Source organism: Cetorhinus maximus, chromosome 13 (assembly GCF_964194155.1).
Source record: "Cetorhinus maximus chromosome 13, sCetMax3.hap1.1, whole genome shotgun sequence".
NCBI lineage: Eukaryota > Metazoa > Chordata > Chondrichthyes > Lamniformes > Cetorhinidae > Cetorhinus > Cetorhinus maximus.
Genome location: NC_135891.1, coordinates 10671382 through 10694908, shown reverse-complemented (window position 1 = coordinate 10694908; position 23527 = coordinate 10671382). Strand labels below are relative to the sequence as shown.

The 23527-nt window shown below is 47.2% G+C and overlaps 1 protein-coding gene across 1 annotated transcript in view; it reads left to right on the top strand.

Moving 5' to 3' along the window:
• The window catches only part of LOC144688411 (N-terminal EF-hand calcium-binding protein 1-like), a 171446-nt gene that overhangs the window by 126420 nt on the left and 21499 nt on the right, over positions 1 to 23527 (top strand). Inside the window, exons 8-13 of the mRNA XM_078554908.1 lie at positions 462 to 583; positions 7965 to 8044; positions 11225 to 11278; positions 15400 to 15512; positions 16942 to 17019; positions 18132 to 18223. Of these exons, the coding sequence (XP_078411034.1) occupies positions 462 to 583; positions 7965 to 8044; positions 11225 to 11278; positions 15400 to 15512; positions 16942 to 17019; positions 18132 to 18223 (539 nt within the window). The remainder of the gene's footprint in view (positions 1 to 461; positions 584 to 7964; positions 8045 to 11224; positions 11279 to 15399; positions 15513 to 16941; positions 17020 to 18131; positions 18224 to 23527) is intronic.

Sequence of the window (23527 nt, the reverse complement as noted above, 5' to 3'; positions counted from 1 at the left end):
GTATTGTTCTCCTTAGAGCAGAGATCAAGGGTGCTGGGTAGGTTCAAGTGGCTAATTGGTCTATTCCTGTCTCTGTTTAATAGGCATGTTCAAAATCATGAAGGACTTTTTACAGAGTAAATAAGGAGAAACCATTTCCCCTGGCAGACAGTGCCGTAACCAGACCATACGGACTTAAGATAGGCAAAAGAATCAAAGAGGGAATATTTTTTTCATGCAACAAATTCTTTGTGATCCGGAAAGCGCTACCAGAGAGGGCGGCAGAAGCAAATTTTTCAAATTGCAACTTCCAAAAGGGAATTGGATAAATAGTTGAAAAAAGAACATTTTGCAGGACTACCGGGCAAGGGTAGGGGAGTGAGACTAATTGGATAGCCCTTTCCAGACAGCCAAAGCAGGCAAGATGGGCCGAATGGTCTCCTTTCGTGCTGTCTGATTCCATATTGTGCTCACTTTCACAGACAGGTGCAGGAAACGCCTGAGGTCCCAACAGTGCACCGGCCAGGAAGACGGTGTGGCCGCAGAGCTCAGAAGAATATCTGCCTGTCCCCCAGTGACCCATACTCGGGAATCCTCCACTCAGGTATTTGACAGCTCACCTAGACCCTCCGGGATTGAAACAGTGGGATAAAACTCTGGCAGTCAGGGTGTTACAATTAACTCCACCACAATCTTCAGGTTCACCTTGACACGTGTGAATTAATTTACCCAAGTTCCAGTAACGCAGTCTAGAGGAATGCGAGGTGGTGTGTTTGGGGAAAGCCAACAAGGCAAAGGAATACACAAGAAATGGCAGGACATGGGGAGGTGTAGAGGAACAGAGGGACCTGGCAGTGCATGTCCGCAGATCTTTGGAGGTGGCTGGACCGGTAGATAAGGTGGTCGGGAAGACAAACGGGATACTTGCCTTCATTAGTCGAGGCAGAGAATATATGAGCCAGGAGTTTAAAAGCAAAGAACTACGGATGCTGGAAATCCAAAACAAAAACAGAAACAGAAATACCTGGAAAAACTCAGCAGGTCTGGCAGCATCGGTGGAGAAGAGCACAGTTGACGTTTCGAGTCCTCATGAGGACTCGAAACGTCAACTGTGCTCTTCTCCACCGATGCTGCCAGACCTGCTGAGTTAAGCCAGGAGTTTATGCTGGAACTGTACAAAACACCAATTAGGCCACAACTGGAGTACTGGGTGCAGCTCTGGCCAACGCACCATAGGAAAGATGTGATCGCACAAGGGAGGGTGCAGTGGAGATTTACAAGGGTCTGATTGGGGAATTTTAGTTATTTTAGGCCCGGACTGGGGAATTTTAGTTACGAGGAGAAACTGGATAGACTAGACTTGTTTTCTTTGGGACCCAGCAAGCTAAAGGGAGACTTAATGGAAGTATATAAAATTTATGAGGGGTCTGGACAGAGTGGACAGTAAGACCCTATGCCCCTTGGTGGAGAGGTCCATAACCAGGCGGCATAGACTTGGGGTCGGAGGTAGGAAGTTCATAAAGGATTCAAGGGGAAGTGTTTTCCCCCAGAAGGACGTGGGGGATCTGGAACTCACTGCCTGAGAGGGAGGTAAAGGCAGATACCCACATCAGGTTGAAAAAGTACTTGGATATGAATCTGAAGAGTGGTAACCTACAAAGCCAGAGACCGATCGCTGGAAAGTGGGATGAGTCTGGAAGGCTCCTTGTCGGCTGGTGTGGAGGCGTGCTGTAAATTTCTATGATTCAATGGTTCAGCCCGTGCCAGCCCCTATTTCCCATAATCGTTGGATGTGTTGCTGATTGATGTAACGCCTGCTTGACTCTCTCTTCCCTTCAGGAGCGAGTCTCACCAGCTCCTGGCTGGCGCAGCGATTGAACCAGACAGGAGGTGAGCGCTTTCACAGATGGTCTTTGTTCCCTGTGACCTGCTGCACTGGCTCCAGCCACCCGAGAGTTGTCAGAAGGCAATTTCCCCAGGTAATTTTTTTCCCCCCACCGTTGGCCCCCGGTTTCCCCCTGATCTTCTGCCTCTCCCATGGGTTTACTGATAGCAGGAGAGGAGTTGTGTCTATGCGTGTGACGGAGCTGGGAGGGGTGTGTTTGGGGAGAGGTGTAGGAGGAAGGGTGCGGGTGGGGGGAGGGGTATGGGTGGGGAATGGTGGGGGGAGGTGGTGTGGGGGGAGGGATGTTGGTGGGAAGGGGTGTGGGGTGATGAGGGTGGGAGGTGGGGTGTGGAGGGAGGGATGTTGGGGGTGGGTAGGATTAAGGGGAAGGGGTGGACATGTGTCTAGCCACGATACTCCAGCCATCACGAGGTGTAGGGCAGGCTTGCTGTCTCTTGTTGTTCTACGTTTGCACTGTATGTAACTTGAGGAATTAAATTTATTTTCCTCAGAACTGTTTTAACCATCCACTTCCAGCTCCCACCCCTTCAACAGAGGTCTTTTTAAAAATAGTCGATTCAATGTACAGAGCCTGGGTATTGCTGAAAAAAGAAGACAAGGCACTGAAGTTTTTTGTCTTGGACTCATCAGGACAGATGCAAGAATACCAAATTTCAAAAGGAACAACAATTCATACTGCATGAGAGAAGGGTGCTGATTGGTTGACAAGTGGATTTTGATTGGTCAAGGCATTACCATGGAGAATGCACCAAGGAGCAGTCTCCCCAGGCTTTTGTTTAAAGACAAAAGTTAAGAAAAAAGTTAAAATTTTGAATTTAAACAAAAGCTTGGGTGATAACTATCCCCTGCGTCTTCTCCATTGCAATGCCTTGACCAATCACATGGGAGAGACTAGAACTAGGGGGACACCGTTTAAATAGAAGGGGTCTCCCATTTAAGGTGGAGATGAGGAGACATTTTTTTCTCTCAGAGGGTTGTGCATGAGTCTGTGGAGCTCTCTGCCCCAGGTGAACCTTTTTCAGGACATGTTAGATAGATTCTTGATTGACAAGGGGGGCGCAGGCGGGAGGTGGGGGTCAAAGGGTATGGTGGGGGTGGGAAGGCAAGTGGAGTTGAGGCCAAAATCAGTTCAGCGATGATGATCTTATTGAATGGCAAAGCAGGCTAGAGGGGCAGAATGGCCTTCTCCTGCTCCTAATTCGTATGTTTGTTTGTTTACTTTTTAAAAATCGCACAGGAACGTTCTAACAGTTGCCTACGCCATAGGAGTTTACAGTGTCATGAGTTTTCTGGTAAATTTGTGGACAGTACATTCTAAGTATTGACATGTTCACAACAATCCACTGTCCTAATAGCCAAACCACAGTGCTAGCTGTCAAAAGGAAAATATATACATATACATGTGACATGGTGAGGTTTTTTTATTCACTGATGGGATGTAGGCTTCGTTGGCTGGGCCAGCATTTATTATCCATCCCTAGTTGCCCTTGAGAAGGTGGTGGTGAGCTGCCTTCTTGAACCGCTGCAGTGCATGTGATGTAGGTACACCCACAGTGCTGTTGGAAAGGAGTTCCAGGATTTTAACCCAGCGACAGTGAAGGAACGGCGATACATTTCCAAGTCAGGATGGTGAGTGACTTGGAGGGGAACTTCCAGGTGGTGGTGTTCCCATCCATCTACTGCCCTTGCCCTTCTAGATGGTAGTGGTCGTGGGTTTGGAAGGTGCTGTCTAAGGAGCCCTGGAGAGTTCCTGCAGTGCATCTTGTAGATGGTACACACTGCTGCTACTGTGCATTGGTGGTGGAGGGAGTGAATGTGGATGTGGTGCCAATCAAGTGGGCTGCTCTGTCCTGGATGGTGTCAAGCTTCTTGACTGTTGTGGGAGCTGCACTCATCCAGGCAAATGGGGAGTATTCCATCACACTCCTGACTTGTGCCTTGTAGATGGTGGACAGGCCCCGGGGAGTCAGGAGGTGAGTTACTCACCGCAGGATTCCTAGCCTCTGACCTGCTCTTGTAGCCACTGTGTTTATATGGTGAGTCCAGATGGACCAGAGTCTCATGTCTCTGTTCCCTGTGTGATACTTCAGTGAAAGAAAGAACTTATGCAATGCCTTTCCCACCATCAGGACGTCTCAAGGTACTTCACAGCCAATAGGTCACCTCAGAGGGATGATGGGGCCTCAGTCTTCTCACCGGAACGATAGCACCTCCAACAATGTAGCACACCCTCAGCACTGCACTGATGTCTCCACCTACGTATTGTGCTCAGGCCTCTGGAGCGGGGCTTGAACCCATGACCTTCTGACTCAGAGGCTGCAGTGCATTACAGAGGGAGTGCTGCACTGTACCAGTTGGCATTTTTCAAATAAGACATTAAACCGAGACCCCGTCTGCCCCCTCAGATGAATGCAAAGGGTTCCAGGCACAATTCGCAGAGAAGCAGGGGAGTTATCCCTCGTGCCCTGGCCAATATTTATCCCCCAATCAACACCACTAAAAACAGATACTCTGGTCCATATCTCGTTGCAGTTTGTGGGCATTTTCTCTGTTCACATCAGCTGCCATATTTTCTACAAAACACCAGCGATTACACTTCAAAAAGTATTTAATTAACTGTTAATCGCTTTAGGACATCCTGGGTTGAGAAAAGTACGAAATGCAAGTTTTTTTCATCCTTTATCTTGTTAGAAAAAGAAAGAAAGAAGCACGAAGAAAAACTGACTCTGGCTTATGGGCTAGTATTGCTTCAGTATAATTGTGAGGGGATAACATTCAGGTCCCATTAGACCAGACGATGGTTCATCATTGTATTAAACTCAGCAGCAACTCTGTGAAACCACTGCCACCTGGTGGATTTGAAGGCACATCACACCACCGAGGCCAAAAAAAACCCCTTAATCTAGCATTGGTGGCGCTCAAATGGTCTTAATCAAGCACCTCCCTACCAACTGAATAAGGAAACTGTACACATGAAATAAACACGGATGAACAGATGGAGGGGATCTCAGCAGGAATTATTGCGCGGCATTATAAATGGGTTTATACACTATCAATTTCTGCTTACCAAAAATTGGGATTAAATTGGCGGAAATGAAACTCTTTCGAGTTATCAGCAGTCACAGATTGCAACTCTTTCGAGTACAATCACAGTTCTTGGTTTCCGGGAGTGGGACATGAACCCACAACCCTCTGATTCAAAGGCGAGGGTGCTATGAACTGAGCCACAGCTCGCTGCAGTCCCTGTGGTGTGGGTACACCCACAGTGCCTTTAGGGAGGGACTTCCAGGACTTTGACCCAGCGACAGTGAAGGAACGGTGATATATTTCCAGTCAGGACAATGTGTGACTTGGAGGGGAACTTGCAGAATGTTCCCTTACACCTGCTGCCCTAGCTAGTTGGCAGAGGCTGCAGGTTTGGAAGGTGCGGTCGAAGGAGACTTGGCGAGTTGCTGCAGTACATCTTGTAGATTGTTCCTCGACCCCAGACGTTTGGCTCTCTAAAATTCCCTCCCTGAACCTCTGTCCCTCTCTCTTTCCCTCCCTCCTCCTTTAAGATGTTGCTTGAAACACTTCTGATCGCCTGCACTGACATCTCTTTATGTGATATTGTTGTCTGATAATACTCCCATGGAGCACCATGGGCCTTTTGTACTTTTCAAGACACTATCTAAATGCAAATTGTTGTTGTTATTGGAGGGAGGAAGGAAATCTGTGTGTGCATGACTGGCTGGAGGACGGGGAAGGGAGAGAGGAGGGGAAGATTTATTTATTTCTTTTATCTCAGGCTCTGGTACAGGTTCCTGCTGAGCATTGATTGTGCTGATTAAGGAGCTGGTGAACTCTTGTCCCTTTGAATGAGGAAGATGAAGTCATAAACATTGAGGAAGCAGTGAGGTGGGAAAAATATTATTACCACCAGTAAAAACTTGTATTTATAAGGTGCTCTCAATGTAATTGATTGTCCAATGGTGCTTCACAGGTGCGCTAACCAAACAGAAATACTCCCCACTTGCCTGGATGAGTGCAGCTCCAACAACACTCAAGAAGCTTGACACCGTCCAGGACAAAGCAGCCCGCTTGATTGGCACCATATCCACAAACATTCACTCCCTCCACCACCAATGCAGAGTAGCAGCAGTGTGTACCATCTACAAGATGCACTGCAGCAACTCACCAAGGCTCCTTGCAAACCCATCGCTTCTAACATCTAGAACGACAAGGGCAGCAGACAGATGGGAACACCACCACCTGCAAGTTCCCCTCCAAGTCACTCACCATCCTCACTTGGAAATATATCGCCGTTCCTTCACTGTCGCTGGGTCAAAATCCTAGAACTCCCTCCCTAATAGCACCCACACCACATGGACTGTAACGGTTCAAGAAGGCAGCTCACCGCCACCTTCTCAAGGGGGCAACTAGGGATGGGCAATAAATGCTGGCCCAGCCAGCGAAGCCCACATCCCGTGAATGAACTAAAAGAAAATCGGATGCTGAGCCATAAGGAGATATTGGGACAGGTGACCAAACACTAGGTCAAAGAGTTGGGTTTTAAGAAATGTCCTCAATGAGTCAAGAGAGGTAACCTTTAACAGGGCTGACTACACCATTGTCGTCCAAAGTGTTTGCTGTAGTGTTGGGCTGAGTGGGTTTGCCTTCAACTGGGCAAGAATTTTTACCTCATTGGGCCTGACCTGAGCGAGCAAAAAATGATGTGCGATATTTCGGTTGGCGGGCGGGCACGTGCGGGAATCGGCAACACCCGCCGACAATTAAAAGGCCTGTTAAGGCCATAAAGGTCCCAATTTAACTAAATTTTTTTGCTGCCCATCCAACCTTACACGGTGGGTGGGCAGGCGAAAAGGCCAGGCGGCCTTTAGATTTATTTTTAGGAAACTTCATCCACGGGTGGGATGAGGTTTTCAACAGCAAATAAAAAATAAAATAAAAATTTAAATATTTCATTCATAATAATACGTGCCTGTTCATGTGACAGAGTTGTATGAGGAGACATGTTTTTTCTTAACCTTTTAAAAACCTTTATTTTTAATTTTCAAAACTCTTCATCTTCACCTTCGTTGAGCTCTGTGCCTCAGGGAGGCTTTTTCCTGCACTCTTGGCCTCCCCTCCCCCCTACGTAGGTAGCGCTGAGCGCTGCAGCACGTGTTTCACGCTAGGCTTTAATTGGTCCGCCAGTGTGAAATCGCGGTCCGGCCCCAATCGCGGGAGGCGGTCGGCTTCCTGACCGTTCCCGGCCGCCCGACGAGGTAAAAATTCTGGCCCTGGTTCCATACTTACCTGTCCAGTTGGAGCTATTCACCTGCAATGGCTTCCCCTCCTGCTCCTGCACCATTACCTCTGGAGCCGCCCAAGCAGATGGTTTTGGTCCCTTCCTATTGCTCGTCTGCGAGCTGCCCCTTGAGGGCATCATACGAAAACATATCGGGTTCCACCTGTACACGGCCGGCAGCCAATTCTACCTCACTACCAATTCTACCTCACTACCACTAATGCTAGTATACTCACTACCACTAGTATACTACTGTATTCGGCCAACAGCCAAATCTACCTCACTACCACTAGTACTAGTATACTCACTTCCACTAGTATACTACTGTATACGGCCAACAGCCAATTCTACCTCACTACCACTAGTACTAGTATACTCACTATCACTAGTATACTACTGTACACGGCCAGCAGCCAATTCTACCTCACTACCAATTCTACCTCACTACCACTAGTGCTAGTATACTCACTACCACTAGTATACTACTGTATACGGCCAACAGCCAATTCTACCTCACTGCCACCCTCAATGGACTAAACATGAGAGAATGATGCAAAGTTAATGCAAAAATAAAAATAAAAGATGTGAACGTTTAGAAAATCACACATCTCTTCATGGGAGGAGTGGGGGGTGGGGAGACAATGTGATGGTTGCAGTTGGCTGTTTTGAGGGGGATGCAGCATAATCATTTTACATGGACCTTTTACACAGGTAGGACCAAAACAAAGCCATTTTTATGATGTGTCAGTGACCAGAATGACCTTTTGAATGACTCTCTTCCTCGTACAGGTGTCTGCGTTGAACCCGAGAGTCAGTGGGTGACTCAGGTTAACAGGCTGCAGCAGCTAATCGACAGGCTGGAGCGCAAGGTACAAAGCTGTTATTTGTAGTGGCTTAAGGTCTAGCTGACATTTCCAGTGCCGTGCTGAGGGAGTGCTGCGCCTTCAGAGAGGTTACCTTTTAGACGAGATGTTAAACCAGGGGTCAGCAACCTTTCAGAAATGGTGTGCTAAGTCTCCATTTATTCGCTCTGATTTAAGGTTTTGTGTGCCAGTCGTACATTTTAACATTTATAGGGTCTCTATATATAATTAAACTATTGTTTTATGTCAAGTAAATAAGGTTTTTAAAATGCTAAAGAAACTCCATCTAAAATTAAATTAAAATGCAGATCTTGGCTGTTTAGTGTGATCCTTGCCCTTGCTTTTCCTTGCTGAGTTTTCCAATGTACAGCATGCGTTCAGATACTTTAAGCTACACACGGCTTCTGAATGATCAGTTGTTAGCCGGCTCTGAGAGGGACAGAGGACTGACTTCACCTGTGAAAATACCTGTCCACACAGGTGTGTGGATCCAAATACTGAAAGAATTGCCAATGCAATTTTCTTCAAACAGTTAAATTTCACTGCAGGGACGTCCAGCAGGTCAGAACAGAGGCCCCATCATCCCTCTCAGTAGCTTGAAGTGCACTCTGCAGATCTTTAAACTTTTGATATCCACAATTCCGCTTCATCAAGAAGGGTTTATTCGTGCTTCATTTGAAAATGTCGTTGAGCATTTGATGTGCAGCAAACAACATTTTCACAACAGAGAAAGCACAGACAGCATGGTCCTTCTTTTGAATAACTCATCTGTCCAACAAGGCTGAAATGAACAGACATCTAACTTTGCTTTCTTAGGAGCTGATGTTTCATCAAATGTGGCCCTCAATTTATGGTGAAAAAAATCATGACAGATGGCACACACAACATCAAACGCAGTTCCACATTGTGATACTGATGTAAACAGCAAATCGGGACTTAGATATCCCAGTAATGAATAAAATTCAAGTGTTTACTATTTAAATTCTATACATTTTTTTTTATCAATGTAACGGACCTTCTTGGGATAAGTAAGTGATAAAATATTAGATTTAGAACTTTTTGTGCTGTTAATTGGACGAGCTGTGTGAGTGCCACTCAAAATCATCTCGCTTGCCATCTTTGGCATGTACCATAGGTTGCTGATCTCCCCCTGACCTTGTTAAACCAAGGCCCTCATCTGCTCCCTAATGCGGTCATAAACCATCTTTCACTACTATTTGGAAGAGGAGCAGGGGAGTTCTCCCAGGATGCCCTGGTTAATATTACATCCTCAGACCTGCTTTTAAAAAGAAGACAACCTGATCGTTTATTTCACTCATTCCCGGGCGATCCTGCTAAAGTCAGAAGGCCCAAAGCGCTTTGCATTCAATGTCGCACTTATTGAAATGTTATAGGAACGTAGTCCCACTCTCCTGCTCTTTCCCCATAGCCACCTGCAACTTTTCTTCCTCCAAGTATTTAATCGCTAACCTACCTTTTTACAAAAAAATATATAACAGCCAGGAGTTTATGGCCCTCATCCCCCCCACCCAACCCGGCAGGATAGTACGGTCCTGCCGAACTGGATGGAGCTTTAAATGGCTCGCCCCATTCACCGGTCGTGGGGGGGGGGCGTGGAAATACGCCAATGTGCGCACAGCAGGATCCCAAAGACAGCAATATGATCATCTAGCTGTACTCCCTGGTTGCCACATTCAAGACCATCTTCTAATCTCAGGACAGCCACACTGGCTCAGGCCCGTTCTCCCCTTAGAGGGTCATCCAGGTACCAACTGTGGGGTTGACGCCAGGCTGCCAGGCACACGCTCCTGAGGCGCGGTCTCCAAGCGGCTTCCTCCGGAGGGGGGGGGGGGCGGGGGGCAGCTGCCCTAGGGAGAGTGGACCGCCTCATTCCCAGGGCCCTCTTGTACCACCGGGAGCAGCAGCAGCAGCATCTTCCGATCCTGGCCCTCGGTTTTTTGCAGCCAAAGAGTCACCTGTGTTTTATTTTTTTAGCTTTAACAATTCACCAAACGACGCTCGTCGGCCAGGATTTTACAGCCCTCCCGCGGCGTAAGTCCCCCCACCTCACCCGGTGAATGGGGCGAGCCATTTAAATCTCCATCCAGTTCGGCAGGACCGTACTATCCCACCGGGCAGGAGGGGGGGTGGGGTGTAAAATCCTGGCTGTTATATATTTTTTTAAAAAAAGGTAGGTTAGCGATTAAATACTCGAAGGAGGAAAAGTTGCAGGTGGCAATGGGAAAAGAGCAGGAGAGTGGGACTAACTAACTCTTCCGAAGTGCAGTGCTGAGCCGATGGGCTGAATGGCTACCATATGTGCTGTATCACACTGTGGTGTTATTTTTAGATTCCAAGAGAAACCCTAGAGGAGGTGAAAGAATGAAACGTATAGTCATCCAGGAAGAGCACTGTGTGAAGAAAGAGTGGGTTGGCTAAAGGCCACTTCTCAGATTTTTGTATCCAAAGGACAATGTGCATTTATTTTGTGTCCTGCTGTTTTGGTTAAAGTGACGTGAAATGACTCGCATTGTACAGTAAAGCTTTGCCAAAGAGGCCTGAGGTGTGACGGGAGGGGGTGATCTAAGTGAGGCGGTTAAATGATAGGTTTGGGTAAAGAGAATTTATTTCCTCCTGTGGGTCTGGGGGAATCGAGGACAAGAGGTCATAAACTTAAAGCTAAGCTGACTTTAGCAGTAAAAGCAGGAAGCAGTTTTTCACACAAAGGTTAGTGGAAATAAATCACCCCTTAATCGTTGCTGACTCAATTGAAGCTTTCAAGACCAAGACAGATATATTTGTTTGCTCTGTCGGAGTATTAAGGAATATGAGGCAAGTAAGTGGGGCTGAGTTGTGGAACAGCCATGATCTAATGGAATGCTGAAGCAGGCTTGAGGGGCCGAATAATTGACCTCTGATCCTGTCTTATAGATTTTATGGATTTTTCCATTCATTTGAAGGTGGAGAGAATTAAGGAGTTACGACAGTGGTGACAAAAGTAGACTGTTAAACAGATGAGATGAACTCATTGATAAGTTGAGTTGGGCAGCTGTCATTTTTTTTGTGTTGTTTTGACACTGGTCACTAGAAGTGGAAAATATTCCACCCTCCCATCGCGTTGGGTATGAAATTTCACGGTGCATTACATGAACTAACCAACCAACCTTTTCGTTGTGTTCATTGTAGACCCCAAGACTGGAGCCCTTAAAGGAAGAAGTAATTGAGGAAGCAACTAACTCCGTAAGTTTGAGTGAAGCCTGGCTCCTGGTGGGTTGCTTCACAAACCCCGTGTTAATGTCTGACTGGAAGTTGTGGTAATAGGTCAACATGTAGGGGCAGAGCAAACTTCTATCTGAACTGAACCAAACCTGTGGGATGCAAAAGGGGCCTGCATGTGGAGCTACAGAAAGGCACTTGAGTTAGCCGAGTGTTAAACCACAGCGTGGGAGACATGAGTGCACCAGTTATGACGATTGAAGATTCCCATGCGACCACCAGCAGGCAAACACGCAGGGCTCAGGCTTGGCAAGACTCAGTTCAAATAATGTGGCTCTGAAACAGATACCCCTGTTGCAATTGCTTGCTAAACGTTGGCCAAGTTGGCCCCCAGGAATGGTTCCAGGTTCAAGAGAATTTAATTGCCAGGTTAGATTGGAGAAGCTATGATTTTTTATCTCCTCCGAGCAAAGGAGATTGAGGGGAGATTTGATAGAGGTGGACAAGACTATGACAGGTTTAAATAAGGTAGAGAAGGAAAAACTGTTTCCATTAGTTAATGGGACAATGACTAGGGGACCCAGATTTAAGGTTTTCGGGGGAAGAGATGCAGTTGGAATGTGAGAAAGAGCCTTTTCACACAGTGAGTGGTAATGACCTGGAGCTCGGTGCCTAAGAGAGTGGTGGAATTGGAGATGATCAATGATTTCCAAAGGAAAAGGGATGGCACTTGAGGGAAATAAGCTTTCAGGGCTCCAGGGATAGAACGGGAGAATGGCACTGATTGGATTGCTCTACAGAAAGCCGGCAAGGGCTCGATGGGCTGAATGGCCTCCTTTAGCGCCGTAATGAGTCTGTGACTTCAGATAGCACAACCCTGTTATGGGACAGCCAGTTGAAAACCTTAATTGAAAGGTTCATTCAGTCTGGCTCACACTCCGCATATCCTAAAGCAACGACTGTAACACAAACAGCTGAATAAGGAGAATGTTTTTGTTGATGTGAGTACATGTCCCCCAAGAAACATCTACTCTATTATATGTGGTGAATGTGTCACAGGCTGACAGAGTCAACACTTGCCCCAACAAAGCTGAGTGAATTTACTCCCAGTCAAAGAGTCAAATGTGGGTCAGTATAGGAAGGGAGGTGTTTACATATTTTTTTTTATTTGTTCATGGGATGTGGGCGCCGCTGTCTAGGCCAGCATTTATTGCCCATCCCTTGTTCAGCGGGCATTTAAGAGACCCACATTGCAGGCCAGACCAGGTAAGGATGGCAGATTTCCTTCCCTAAAGGACATTAGTGAACCAGATGGGTTTTTACAACAGTTGACAATGGTTTTATGGTCATCATTAGACTTTTAATTCCAGATTTTTATTGAACTCAAATTCCGCCATCTACCATGGTGGTAGTCAAACCCAAAGCATTACCCTGGGTCTCTGGATTACTAGTCCAAGCGACAATACCACAACGCCATTGCCTCCCCATCACAGGAACTGGACAGAAGGTATTCCCAGTGGACAGCAGGACTGAATTTATCAGAAGAAACTCTTTGGTGCGCAGGGCACAATTTCAAAATTTGCAGATGGCACAAAAATTAAGAGTATGGTGAACTCTGAGGCAGATAGGGATAGACCAAGAGGACATGACAGGCTGGTGGAATGGGCGGACACGTGGCAAATGAAATTTAATGCAGAGAAGTGTGAAGCAATTCATTTTGGTAGGAAGAATGTGGAAAAGTAATATGGGTGCAATGCTAAAAGGGGGTGCAGGAGCAGAGTGACCTGGGGGTATGTGTGCGCACAAATTATCGAAGGTGACAGGGCAGGTTGAGATCACGGTTAATAAGGCATCCTGGAATTTATGATTAGAGACATAGAATACAAAAACAAGATAGTTATCATAAACTTGTATAAAACACTGGTTCGGCCTCAACTGGGGTATTGTGTCCAAGTCAGGGTGTCACAGTTTAAGAAGGATGTGAAGGATCCGGATTGAACTGCCTGAGAGTGTGGTGGAGGCAGATTCAATCATGGCTTTCGGAAGGGAAATTGGATAATTATCTGAAGAGACAATATTTGCGGGGCTACCGGAATGAGGCTGGGGATTGGGAAGAGCTGAGTTGCTCTGGCAGAGAGCTGGCACGGACTAGACTATCGATTATGATTCTATCACTTCTATCTTATTCTGTTCAAAATAAGGTACGAGTTTTGTTAGACTGCGAGGAGTGATTACAGCTTAGTAGCTACATTTCACAGCAGGATTTAGTGAGGATGTTGTGCTGCAGTCGAACTCAGGATTCTGATGAAAAGCCTGGCGTGTATGAAATGATTATTGCTCCGCTGCTATTTTATTCATAACATTGCTGAGGATTGTAAAACACTAGTCACAACCCCAGTGCAATATTGCACATGAGAAATGTTTAAGCGAGGTGGTATTATAGGCTGGGATTTCCCGGTCGGCAAGTGGGGGGCGGGGCCCACTCGCCGACACGTAAAATGACGCGGGGTGACGTCGGGCGGAACTCCTGAGGCCACTACGCCCTATTTAAATTTTCAGGGAGGCGGGGGCTCAGCAGAATCAGCTGTGCGCCCTCCGACCTGTCAATGGCCAATTGAGGCCATTGACAAAGTCATTAAACTAATTAATGGACCTGCCCGTCCAACCTTAAGGTTGGCGGGCAGGCCGGGAGCCCTGGCGGGCATTAGAAAAAGCACGAAACCTCATCCACGGGCGGGATGAGGTTTCATGTAGGTTTTTAAAAAATGTAATTAAAGTGTATTTAAAAGTTATGGACATGTCCCAACTCATGTGTAATAAAGAGGCTGGGTCAGAGGTGGGGGACTCTGCATCAAGAATTGAGAGGTATTCAGCCATTGTTAGTTAGGGATAGCATTGTACACAAGAAGTGTAATATGTTGTATAGATAGAAATGTTTAAACAGCTTCCCATCGAACTCATTACTATTGGAGTTATTGCTGAGGAAATCCTTCCGCACCCCCTCCACCTTCCTCTGTTGCGTAGTCTCCTCCCTTCCTCAGCCTCTGGTGAGGTTGCCTGACTCTCTCTTTTGCACCAGTATTTTATGAGTTATTCTCTCCCCAGTAACAACCCTCCATGTTCTCCTCTCTGGCCATTCTCTTCACCCGTCTCCCTACCACATCATGACCCTTTATTTCCCAAATGTAACAGTTTTGTTCCCCCTCCTCCCAGCATCTCCCTTGTCCTAGTATTGTTCTATCTCCCACTATGCCTCATCGAACTAAGCACTTGCCTAGACTCATTTTCTTTGCTCTTTTATCAACTTGCAATCTCTCCTCTCCGTGACCCTTCCCTGTGTCCGTTCTCTGTGCCCAGTTGTCCTTTCGTCTAGTCCAGTCCATTTCCGACCTTGCCTGTACTCTATGCTCTCTATCAGGTGAGGCAATGGGATAAAGCGTGGATCTCTTCAAATCCATTCACTAATAAACCAACCAAGCCAACAAAAAGGAAACTGTTGAGATTAATTTTCACCTCACCCCACCAGGGAAGATTTTCTATTTCTACACCTGAGCGTGTTGGTTGGCCTGGGCACAGCTCGTGGAGGAACACCTAGAAGTGCTAACCTGTGACGAAGCCAGTTTGACCTGTTCATTTGAAAGAGTGAAACATTAACCACGGCCCCTTATAGGGGAATGCAAATTCCTCTCCTGATTTCCCCATTTTCACAGCATCCAAATAATCCAATAGCAAGGAACTGAAAGATCTATCCCCACAGTTCCTCAAACATTGGCATCTCAACCCCAGCCCCTCACTCCACCAAAGGAGTCCAACCAAGTACTCAGTAGTTTTAATAGCACTGTAACTTTATACAGGAGAGTTCCTGTAGTGTTCAATTGTTATGTGTTTGATTATGTGAGTCTGGTAACTGACCTATGCTCACCATGCTTGATTGGTTAAGCCTGGGTGTGGACTCAGAGCAAAGTGAACAGGCACTATAGAAATGACAAGAAGCTGGAGCCGGGATAAGCATGGTGAAATAACATGCAGAGATATTTTAAAACTCTTGTAAATAAACGTGTTGCACACTTAGAAACTAGTGTCATCTCTGCATTGCTCGGAGACCTGTAAAATATACAATACATCCTTTCCTGTCCTCCACACAGCACATTTTGGTGGTACAGCGGCAGATGTCAGTGCTGGAGGAGGAAGTGGACGAGTTCCGCCAAGCTCTGAAACAATACGTGGAGTCAGCAGCCAGTCAGAGTGACAACCTGCAGTAAGTTGGATGCTGCATCTGTTCTGAATGCTTATCACCCAGAGTCAGTGTTAAACAATGCAAGGTCTCACTATTATAGATAACAAAAAAAAATGTGCTGAAGATTAGAAAGGTTTAGAGTTGATGTTCTGGATAAATGTCGTTCATTCACAATGTCACTGGAGTGCATTAACTTTATTTGGGTGGTTCTTTATTTGTATATTTGATTCTGCCTTTTTTTCCAGTCACAGGAGTGCAATTCCATAGATGCTAGTTTCCCACTGATACTGCCCTCAGGTAGCCAGTGTGAGCCTGGATGCTGAGCATCAGCAGACAATTCATCACAACCCTGTACTCCCCCAGCGTCCACATGAATGTGGTTGCCAGCAGGGGTAACTGGACAGGCTCCAGGGACAGGAGCCTGAAGCCTGGCAATGAAGGGTAGAAGTGGAGCCAATCTTTACAAACTTTAAAAGCTTTTATTTACAGAGTTACACATTACAAGCATGGACCTCCTAACCTAACAACCAGTGTTTCAGTTTGCTCCTGTTTATAGGAATGCAAGTGAATCCCCAGTTAATGCCTACAACCTGAATACAATTAAACACTCGATTAATATGTAATTAGAGCCCTGGTCGATTGTTTCCCCTCCCTAAGCTGAGGGGCTGAGGCCAATTGTGGGGGAGACCACAATTAGAGACCATAAAAATCCAAAAGGAAGTTCAGCAAAGACTTCTTAACCCAAAGAGTGGCGAGAATGTGAAACTCATGACTATGAGGAGTAGTTTAGAGGAATAACACAGATGCATTTAAGGTGGCGTGTTATATTTCACTCAGAGTCTGAGTTGGGGTGGCAACATGCACTTTTACATGCATGTTGTAGTCTGGAGCTATGGATGGGGATGGTAGAGGATCCAAATTTCTTTCACATGGCTGATGAGGAATCTCGCCCACTCTTACCACCTGCCATTGGTGTGTGTTAGAAGGGTTTGCAGGTTGATTCTCAACCTGTTTGGCCATGTTATGAACGCTCGTTCCTTGGCCATCAAGTCCTGGAGTGGGAGTTGAACCTTGAGCTTCTGGCTCAGAGGCAGGGATGTCACCCACTGCACAACAGAACCCCCTCTGTTTAAGGGGAAGCTAGCTAAATACATGGGGTAAAAAGGAATAGAAGGTCACGTTGGTGCGTTTAAATGAAGTAGTGTGGGGAGAAGCTGGTGTGAAAAACAGCACAAGCTATGTGGGTCAAATGGCCTATCTCTGTGTTGTATGTTCTCTGTAAAGCCTGCAATTGCTACCCCAAGATGAGCTCAGCAAATGCAATAGTTGAACTTACAGCTCAAGATATCTGTAGCTACAAGTGGATTGGGGGAAGCTTTGGGTTATTTTTATGACGAGCATTTGTGTCTCCTTTGCTAGTTTGATATTTGATGCATTCTTTCCTATCCAGCATCTCGGTTCAGAAGCTGGGAAATGAGACCTGCTTCGTAGTGTATGAGTTCTGGCAGGACAGGGCTTCATGGAGGAGGTAGGATCATGTTTGGTTATTGCTAATAGAGTTCAGAGTTGACCTAAAGCAGGTCAAGTTGTACTGCCAGTGACAGGTGGAAAGATCAATTGTCAAATAACAAACCGAAAATAAAAGGGGGCCAAAAATCCCTACGCACATGGTCACAAATACTAGATATACCAGATATACATATAGCCCCAGACACTATAGCCATATACATGGACCCAGACAGATGGCCCCAGACACCAGAAATACACATAGACCCAGGCCTATGTGGACCCCTCACTTACCTGTGAACATTGAATCCAGATGCAAGAGGACACATGCATCCTTCACTTGCATGGAAACACAGATCTATTCACACACAATAGATTTACGTGCATACGCACCTCCCACATGGGAGTGGATTACACCAGGGCTACATCTGTAAAGAGCTCACTATAGTGTTGGAGTTCCCAGTGTCCCTGTAACAGTGGCAGTCAGTGACGTTGAGGCATATGCTGTGTACCTTCAACCAACCAGCTTGTTCCAGCAGAGCGATGGTCTCTTCACGCATTCCCTTACACACAGGGGGCACAGTCCAGGGTACAAGCTGTTAAACCACCTGCCATTTTTTGGTAGTTTTCACGATGAAATGGACGAGAACATAAAATAGAACCAGTCGCACTGAGCTGGCTGACCATCAGAAAATAGAACGATCAGTCATTCTCAGTCCAGGGTTACCAACTCTCCAGGGTTGCGCTGGAGTCTCCAGGAATGAAAGGTACGTCTCCCGGGTGCGTGCAACACCCAGAGCAACAAACACTTTTAGAGATATCTCAAAAGCCGTTTCTTTTCATTTCCGTCAAAAACTTCTATTTATCAATTATAATTGGAGAAGAGGAAAAGGAAAGGCTGTTTGAATGGGCTGGGTGTTTGGAGGCAGATGTCAAGTAATAAGACTTCCAAGGATATGTTCAACCAGAGTTGGCAACTTCACTTGAATCTGAGGTGCAAATACAACTTCCACACTGGATCTCTAGATGAGGCAGTGCCTCTGCCCTGCGCGTAAGCTAAAATTGTGTAACTTAACAACCTGAACCTTTTTCACTGATCTATGGAATACTAACTCAGTGTGTGGAAATCCTCAGCCACTTGCAAGCAAACTACAGCAAGAACTTCCAGAGGAACAATGTGGACTTCCTAGAGACTCCAGAGCTCATGACAACCATGCTGCTTCCTGGTAAGGACAGAACACAAAACAGGGTTAAATGATGTTCGACAAGGCTGACGTGCGGTGACGAGGAGGGTGAATCCTAGAGTAAAGGAGAGCCTTATGTAGGTTCCACTGGACAACTGAGGGAGTGCTGCACACTCAGAGATGCCATCTTTCAGCTGAGATGCTAATACTGGCCCTGACTACCCTCTCAGCTGGCCATAAAAGATCCCCTGGCACTTCTCCAAAGATGAACTGGAGAGGAGCCAACAACTCCCCTCACTTACCCAGAGAAAATGTACCCCATCCAACTCCCTTTCCCAAAGACACTGTACCCCATTCAACTCCATTTCCCACAGACACTGTACTCCATCTAACTCCCTTTTATGTCTCTTTCACAGAGACACTATACCTCATCCAACTCCCTTTCACAAAAACGCTGTACCCCATTTGACTCCCTTTCACAGAGGCACTGTACGCCATCTAATTCCCATTTACACAGAGACTGTAACCGATCCAGCTCCCTTTCACAGAGACACTATACCCCATCCAACTCTCCTTCAAAGAGACACTGTACCCCATCCAACCCCCTTTCACAGGGACACTGTACCCCATCCAACTCTCCTTCACAGAGACACTGTACCCCATTCAACTCTCCTTCACAGAGACACTGTACCCCATCCAGCTCTCCTTCACAGAGACACTGTACCCCATCCAACTCTCCTTCACAGAGACACTGTACCACATCCAACTCTCCTTCACAGAGACACTGTACCCCATCCAACTCTCCTTCACAGAGACACTGTACCCCATCCAACCCCCTTTCACAGAGACACTGTACCCCATCCAACTCGCTTTCACAGAGACACTGTACCCCATCCAACTCCCTTTCACAGAGACACTGTACCCCATCCAACCCCCTTTCACAGGGACACTGTACCCCATCCAACTCTCCTTCACAGAGACACTGTACCCCATCCAACTCTCCTTCACAGAGACACTGTACCCCATTCAACTCTCCTTCACAGAGACACTGTACCCCATCCAACTCTCCTTCACAGAGACACTGTACCCCATCCAACTCTCCTTCACAGAGACACTGTACCACATCCAACTCTCCTTCACAGAGACACTGTACCCCATCCAACTCTCCTTCACAGGGACACTGTACCCCATCCAACCCCCTTTCACAGAGACACTGTACCCCATCCAACTCCCTTTCACAGAGGCACTGTACCCCATCCAACTCCCTTTCACAGAGACACTGTACCCCATCCAACCCCCTTTCACAGGGACACTGTACCCCATCCAACTCCCTTTCACAGGGACACTGTACCCCATCCAACTCCCTTTCACAGGGACACTGTACCCCATCCAACTCCTGTTCACAGAGACACTGTACCCCATCCAACTCCCTTTCACAGAGACACTGTACCCCATCCAACCTACTTTCACAGGGACACTGTACCCTATCCAACTCCCTTTCACAGAGACACTGTACCCCATCCAACTCGCTTTCACAGAGACACTGTACCCCATCCAACTCTCCTTCACAGAGACACTGTATTCCATCCAACTCCCTTTCACAGAGGCACTGTACCCCATCCAACTCCCTTTCACAGAGACACTGTACCCCATCCAACCCCCTTTCACAGGGACACTGTACCCCATCCAACTCCCTTTCACAGGGACACTGTACCCCATCCAACTCCCTTTCACAGGGACACTGTACCCCATCCAACTCCTGTTCACAGAGACACTGTACCCCATCCAACTCCCTTTCACAGAGACACTGTACCCCATCCAACCTACTTTCACAGGGACACTGTACCCTATCCAACTCCCTTTCACAGAGACACTGTACCCCATCCAACTCGCTTTCACAGAGACACTGTACCCCATCCAACTCTCCTTCACAGAGACACTGTATTCCATCCAACTCCCTTTCACAGAGACACCGTACCCCATCCAACTCCCTTTCACAGGGACACTGTACCCCATCCAACTCCCGTTCACAGAGACACTGTACCCCATCCAACTCCCTTTCACAGAGACACTGTACCCCATCCAACCTACTTTCACAGGGACACTGTGCCCCATCCAACTCCCTTTCACAGGGACACTGTACCCCATCCAACTCCTGTTCACAGAGACACTGTACCCCATCCAACTCCCTTTCACAGAGACACTGTACCCCATCCAACTCCCTTTCACAGAGACACTGTACCCCATCCAACTCTCGTTCACAGAGACACTGTGCCCCATCCAACTCATCTTCTGAGACATTGTACCCCATCCAACTCCCCTTCACAGAGACACTGTACCACATCCAACTCCCTTTCACAGAGACACTGTACCCCATCCAACTCCCTTTCACAGAGACACTGTGCCCCATCCAACTCCCTTTCACAGAGACACTGTACCCTATCCAACCCCCTTTCACAGGGACACTGTACCTCATCCAACCCCCTTTCACAGGGACACTGTACCCCATCCAACTCCTTTTCACAGGGACACTGTACCCCATCCAACCTACTTTCACAGGGACACTGTACCCTATCCAACTCCCTTTCACAGAGACACTGTACCCCATCCAACCCCCTTTCACAGGGACACTGTACCCCATCCAACCCCCTTTCACAGAGACACTGTACCCCATCCAACTCCCTTTCACAGAGACACTGTACCCCATCCAACTCCCTTTCACAGGGACACTGTACCCCATCCAACTCCCTTTCACAGGAACACTGTACCCCATCCAACTCCCTTTCACAGGGACACGGTACCCCATCCAACTCCCTTTCACAGAGACTCTGTACCCCATCCAACTCCCTTTCACAGAGGCACTGTACCCCATCCAACTCCCTTTCACAGAGACACTGTACCCCATCCAACCTACTTTCACAGGGACACTGTACCCTATCCAACTCCCTTTCACAGTGACACTGTACCCCATCCAACCCCCTTTCACAGAGACACTGTACCCCATCCAACCCCCTTTCACTGGGACACTGTACCCCATCCAACCCCCTTTCACAGAGACACTGTACCCCATCCAACTCCCTTTCACAGGGACACTGTACCCCATCCAACCTCCTTTCCCAGAGACACTGTACCTCATCCAACCCCCTTTCACAGGGACACTGTACCCCATCCAACTCCCTTTCACAGAGACACTGTACCCCATCCAACTCCCTTTCACAGAGACACTGTACCCCATCCAACCTACATTCACAGGGACACTGTACCCTATCCAACTCCCTTTCACAGAGACACTTTACCCCATCCAACCCCCTTTCACAGAGACACTGTTCCCCATCCAACTCCCTTACACAGAGACACTGTACCCCATCCAACTCCCTTTCACAGAGACATTACGCCCCATCCTACTCCCTTTCCCAGAGACATTACGCCCCATCCTACTCCCTTTCCCAGAGACATTACGCCCCATCCTACTCCCTTTCCCAGAGACATTATGCCCCATCCTACTCCCTTTCATAGTGACACATTCAAATCCCAATTCTTTCATAGAGACACTGCATCCATTTCAGCCTGGTTTCTTGCTAAATTCAGGCCTAGAAATGCAGGTCCATTCTCTCCCCCTCGCACTTTGCCAGTTCACATTAACGCTTATCTCTCTCTCTTGCAATGAGGCCTGGCACTCCTTGTTTCCTCCAATCCCCTTGCAGCTGGTACTCTTGGTCCAGTCTCCTCAGTCAAGCTGGCATTAATCTTGACCCTCTATTCAAAGGGACACTCATTTACCCCATGAAGACAAGCCTGCTCGCAGACCTGTGGCAATGCCCTCTGTTGCCAGGGATTAGAAAGGATGAATTACTACCTAATGAACTACCCTCTCTGATTTCCACCAGCTAGAATACAGCGCAGTTTCCCTTCCTGCCCCAGAAGTTGTCCAGGTTATGAGTTGAGCAGAACAGCAAAACCGCTTCGTACACTAGGCCTTAGGCCATCGTATTCGTACCTAACTCAGTGCAGTCCAGGGTTCAAACTTGGACCTTTCCCGTGTATTGGAGGAAATCCATTTAACACAGAGCCACTGGGAGTGCCATTAATATCTCCGATATGAGTGATCTGAAAGTAATCAAGAATTCAGCATAGAATCGATGGGGCCGACTCTTGCAGAATAAATTAAGGGACAGTGTAGGGAGGTTCTGGCGAACCTGTGAGTTGCTGGGGGGGTGGGGGTGGGGTTTTGGTGAACCCTGAGGGGAGTGCTGGTTGGAAAAGCTAACTGAGGGAGGCTGAGGCTGAGGCTGAGGCAGGTGCAACCGCCACAGGTCCCACCATGAGCTCAGTAGAACATCCCTACGGACAAGCGCTGATAAGCCCCGAGCACAAATCATGGTGCTTCTGGGGTCAACACATGTACAAACACAAAGACTGGCGGACGCATGCAAAAATACAAAAATGGAACGACAGTTGGGACAAATAGCATGCTGGGAAATCATAATCTGGGAGGTGGGACATAAGGCCTAATTACAGGATAGTCCTGGAAAATCCAAGATGGTTAGTCACCCTGGCCAAACGGCCTCCTTTATGTGCTACAATGACTGGCACAACCAGAGCTGCCTCAGATGTGCTAATTGGCATCGGCCACTCCATACTCATTGAGTTCATCGAACCGTTTAATGGGATGGAATGGACAGGAATGAAGAGAGGGAACAAGGTGAGCCTAGATGGAGAGGCCTGAGTGTAGGGATCCAGCTAGTGCAGGCAAGAGAAGACAAGAGAAAACCTGTGGCATATTCTGGTGCTTGGACCAGGGGAGCTCGAGGGCAAAAGTAATGATTAGGATCCTTTTGATTCACTTCTCTCTGCATTCAAAATCAAATCTCCTAGACATACCACTCACTGGCCTACATTGGCTCCTGTTCCGACATCACCTTGATTTTAAAATTCTCGTCCTTGTTTTCGAATCCCTCCCTGACCTTGCTCCTCCCTATAACTGTAACCTCCTTCAGCCTACAGCCCTTCAATGTCTTTGCACTCCTCCAATTCTGGCCTCTTCACATCCCTAATTTTAACCGCCCCACCACTGGCAGCCATGCCTTCAGCTGCCTAGGCCCTAAGCTCTGGAATTCTCTCGATAAACCCCTTTGCCTCTCTACCTTGCTTTCCTCTTTTTAAGACATTATGACCTACTTCTTTGACCAAGATTTTGGTCATCTATCCCTAATACTCCCTTTCGTGACTTAGTGTCAAATAAATGTTTGATAATGCTCCTGTGAAGTGCCTGGGATGTTTTACTACATTAGATGCTTTATATAAATGGTGGTTATGATTGTAATCAAATGACTTTGTGAATGGATT